General features: G+C 53.8%; 1 protein-coding gene across 1 annotated transcript; it reads left to right on the top strand.

Moving 5' to 3' along the window:
• On the top strand, positions 1-3,005 carry LOC135612081 (VAN3-binding protein-like). The gene is made up of 7 exons (XM_065107859.1): positions 1-460; positions 582-695; positions 1,516-1,909; positions 1,998-2,249; positions 2,331-2,380; positions 2,456-2,513; positions 2,596-3,005. Exons 1-7 carry the CDS (start codon positions 179-181, stop codon positions 2,802-2,804), a joined length of 1,359 nt encoding a protein of 452 aa, XP_064963931.1. The 5' UTR covers positions 1-178; the 3' UTR covers positions 2,805-3,005.
• Positions 3,006-3,373: the final 368 nt, after the last annotated feature.

Raw genomic sequence — 3,373 nt, forward strand, 5'->3', positions numbered from 1 at the left:
TGTTACATGTAAAAGAGAGACGGTGAGGGAGATTACATTTATAGGACCAAAAGATAGAGAAAGAGAGTTGTCGGTATAACTCTTTCTCTCTCTCTCTCTCTCTCTCTCTGGTTTCTCTCTATAAAACCCCGTCCGAAAGATTGGCTCTTGGAAACTATACCATTGCCAAGCCGCGGCCATGGAAGAAGCTGGCGAGCCGTGGCGGTCGGAGCTACAACGCCCGCCGGAGCCGACCAAGGACCCGATGGAGTTTCTCTCCCGCTCCTGGGCCGCCTCCGCCCTCGAGGTCTCGAAGGCCCTGGCCCCGCCGCCCCCGCCCCCGCAGCCGGCCGCCATCCCCGAGGACGCCGCCGCCGAGGTGGAGGAGCTCGGCGTCGCGGCAGCGGTCGCAGGGAACACCTTCTCCTTCGCCTCTTCCGCTACCTCGCAGCTCGTCATGGAGCGGATCATGTCGCAGTCGGTAAGCCGCGTGCCATCTCCCTTATCAATCCTCTCTTCCACTACAAACCAAATTTTTATCTGATGCTGAAGTCTGATGTTTGTTACTCTGTTTCCTTCCCCTGTTCTTGTTGCCATGGCAGGAAGTGGCTCCTCTCACATCAGGACGGCTCTCCCACAGCAGTGGACCTCTCAACGGCGGCGGATCACTCTCCGATAGCCCTCCCGTCTCCCCCTCCGACATGGACGACGTCAAGGTCATTCCTCTCCTCTCTCTTTCTCTCCTTGTCGCTAATTCTTCAGTTGCTTCCTTTCTTGCTCCTCTTCGTGTTGAAGAAAACAATGTCTTCTTGTGAACAAAGACGACGGATTCTTCGTCAGATGGAGACACTGCACGAAGTCATAGTGACGCCCGAACTGTCTACAGTCGTCTCTCTATAATGTCAGCGTAGAGAGAGAGAGAAAAAGAGAACGGAGAAAGGGCAGAGAAAACGAGGCTTTATCTTCTTCCAATAAAACCACTGACATCTCATTTCCAGGGCCCGTCTTTGGACGACTGTTTTCTTTAGCATCTGCGAGCTTTTTGCTCCCCCCACATAGCTCTGGTTTCACAGTTCCACACACCCAGTAATCTTCCGTCCTCGTAAAATGCCACCTTTCGAGCTTTGATCGATCCACCTTACAGTTCATCGATGGTTTGGTTTCTACTCTTGCTGTTGTCCTGTGCAATTTGCGCATGGGAGCAAAGGCCACTTCTTTTGTCCTGTTGCTTTCTGAGCTGAGCCTGCGTTGGGATGTGGGCTTCGTTTTGCTTGTGAGCAAAGAAGTTGTCATTCCTCTCTGCAGAGCTTGTCTCCTCTTTGCCCTCGTTAAAGCGGCAAACTGCTTTCTCTCACAGTGTTAGCCTCCTCTGCATCCTTGATCACCTCAATTCCCCTCCATTACTGTCTCTTGAAACCTGTTAAGCTGTGTTGGAAATAAGTTGGAAGTAATTGGTCTGGCAAATTCTTGGAACATGGGAAGTGCTTTAGAATTCGTGGCTATCGCAAGAGCTTAATAATGGTGGAATCCATGCAGTTCTGTGGAGCTGGTAACGCACCGAAGGCGCAACCTTACAGGGGGACGAGCAAGACAGTTGGGAGGTGGCTGAAGGATAGGAAGGAGAAGAAGAAGGAGGAGACCCGGGCCCAGAACGCGCAGCTCCATGCCGCGATCTCCGTGGCCGGGGTGGCCGCGGCGGTCGCCGCCATCGCAGCGGCAACCGCTGCCGCCTCGGGCTCCGGCAAAGACGACCGCGCCGCCAGGACCGACATGGCCGTGGCCTCGGCTGCCACCCTGGTGGCCGCTCAGTGCGTCGAGGCCGCTGAGAGCATGGGGGCCGAGCGCGAGCACCTGGCGTCGGTGGTTAGTTCTGCTGTCAGCGTCCGGACGCCGGGGGACATCGTCACTCTCACCGCCGCCGCCGCTACCGGTAACAATGTCGACATCCTATCGCTCACGACCCAGGTTGTTCTCCTCGGTCTATTCGTCGGTCCATGAGACTTCCCATGCATTGGCAGCGTTGAGAGGGGCGGCGACGCTGAAGGCGAGGGCGCTGAAGGAGGTGTGGAACATCGCCGCCGTCATACCGGTCGAGAAGGGAGGGACGGCGAACCACAACAACCACCGCCGCCGCAGCAAGCAAGAGAAGGAATTGGACAGCAACAGCAGTAGTTTCAGCGACGAGCTCGTCCCGGAGGAGAACTTCTTGGGCCTCTGCAGCCAGGAGCTCCTCGCTCGAGGCACCGAGCTGCTCAAACGCACACGGAAAGGTGATGTTCCCAGCCCTCCACCATTTCATCTCTTGTTGGGAGCTTCGTGAAACCAATTCGCGAGCTGATCTTTACTAGCAGGCGCACTTCACTGGAAGATCGTCTCCGTTTACATCAACAAAATGGGTCAGGTAATCTGATTCTTGCAGCAGTTACAGTCCCGACTTCGAGACGATGAGTTCTTTATGTTGTTCCTGGCGCTGCAGGTGATGATCAAGATGAAGAGCCGGCATGTGGCAGGCACCATCACCAAGAAGAAGAAGAGTGAGTCCCATGCACGACGACAAGCACCTGAGCTCCCTCTTTCTTCCAGGTCTCACATGCCGTTGAAACTGCTCCTTTGCAGATGTCGTCGTGGACGTCTGCAAGGACATCCAAGCATGGCCGGGGCGGCACCTACTGGAGGGCGGTGAGCAGCGCTGCTACTTCGGGCTGCGGACGGCGGAGCAACGCGTGATAGAGTTCGAGTGCCGCAGCCGGAGGGAGTACGACATGTGGACTCAGGGCGTTTCCCGCCTGCTCAACATCGTCAACGAGAAGAAGCACGTCGCCTGAACACGACACGATCGAAAGCCAACTGCGAGCTGCACGCATGCGTGGTATCCAACCGCCACTGTAAAGAACGGGAAGGGAGGCGACGGTGATTCCTGTGCAGTCTAGATATTTTTTGTCTCTTGTTCTTCGCCGGGTTTGCTGTACATCTACCGATGGAGGAAAGAGCAGTGGTTTGTGTTCACCACTTGCTTTCACTGCTCATGGCTGGGAAGAATCTTTGACCGAAGCTAAAACAAAAAAAGGCAAATCTTGTGGTTGAAAGATCAAAAGCTCTGTTGCCCCCCTCTCCCCTTTTCCTTTTCTTGTTCCTCCTTTCACATTCTTCATGCCCCACTATCTGCAAAAGAGATGATAGAACCGGAGATTCATGATTGATGAGAGTGGATTTCGCAGGAAGAGGACAAGAACTCGACCTTTTAATTATTTAAATATTAAAGATACAAAATACAAAAAAAATATTTTTGATAGTAGCAGTCTGCAGCTTCAACTACAAATTCCCCTGTTCCAAAAGCCAGTTTGGTGTTTCAACAGTGAATGCTTGACAAGCTAATAGATATTACTCAGTGGCA

Source organism: Musa acuminata, chromosome BXJ2-5 (genome assembly GCF_036884655.1).
Source record: "Musa acuminata AAA Group cultivar baxijiao chromosome BXJ2-5, Cavendish_Baxijiao_AAA, whole genome shotgun sequence".
NCBI classification, from domain to species: Eukaryota; Viridiplantae; Streptophyta; class Magnoliopsida; order Zingiberales; family Musaceae; genus Musa; species Musa acuminata.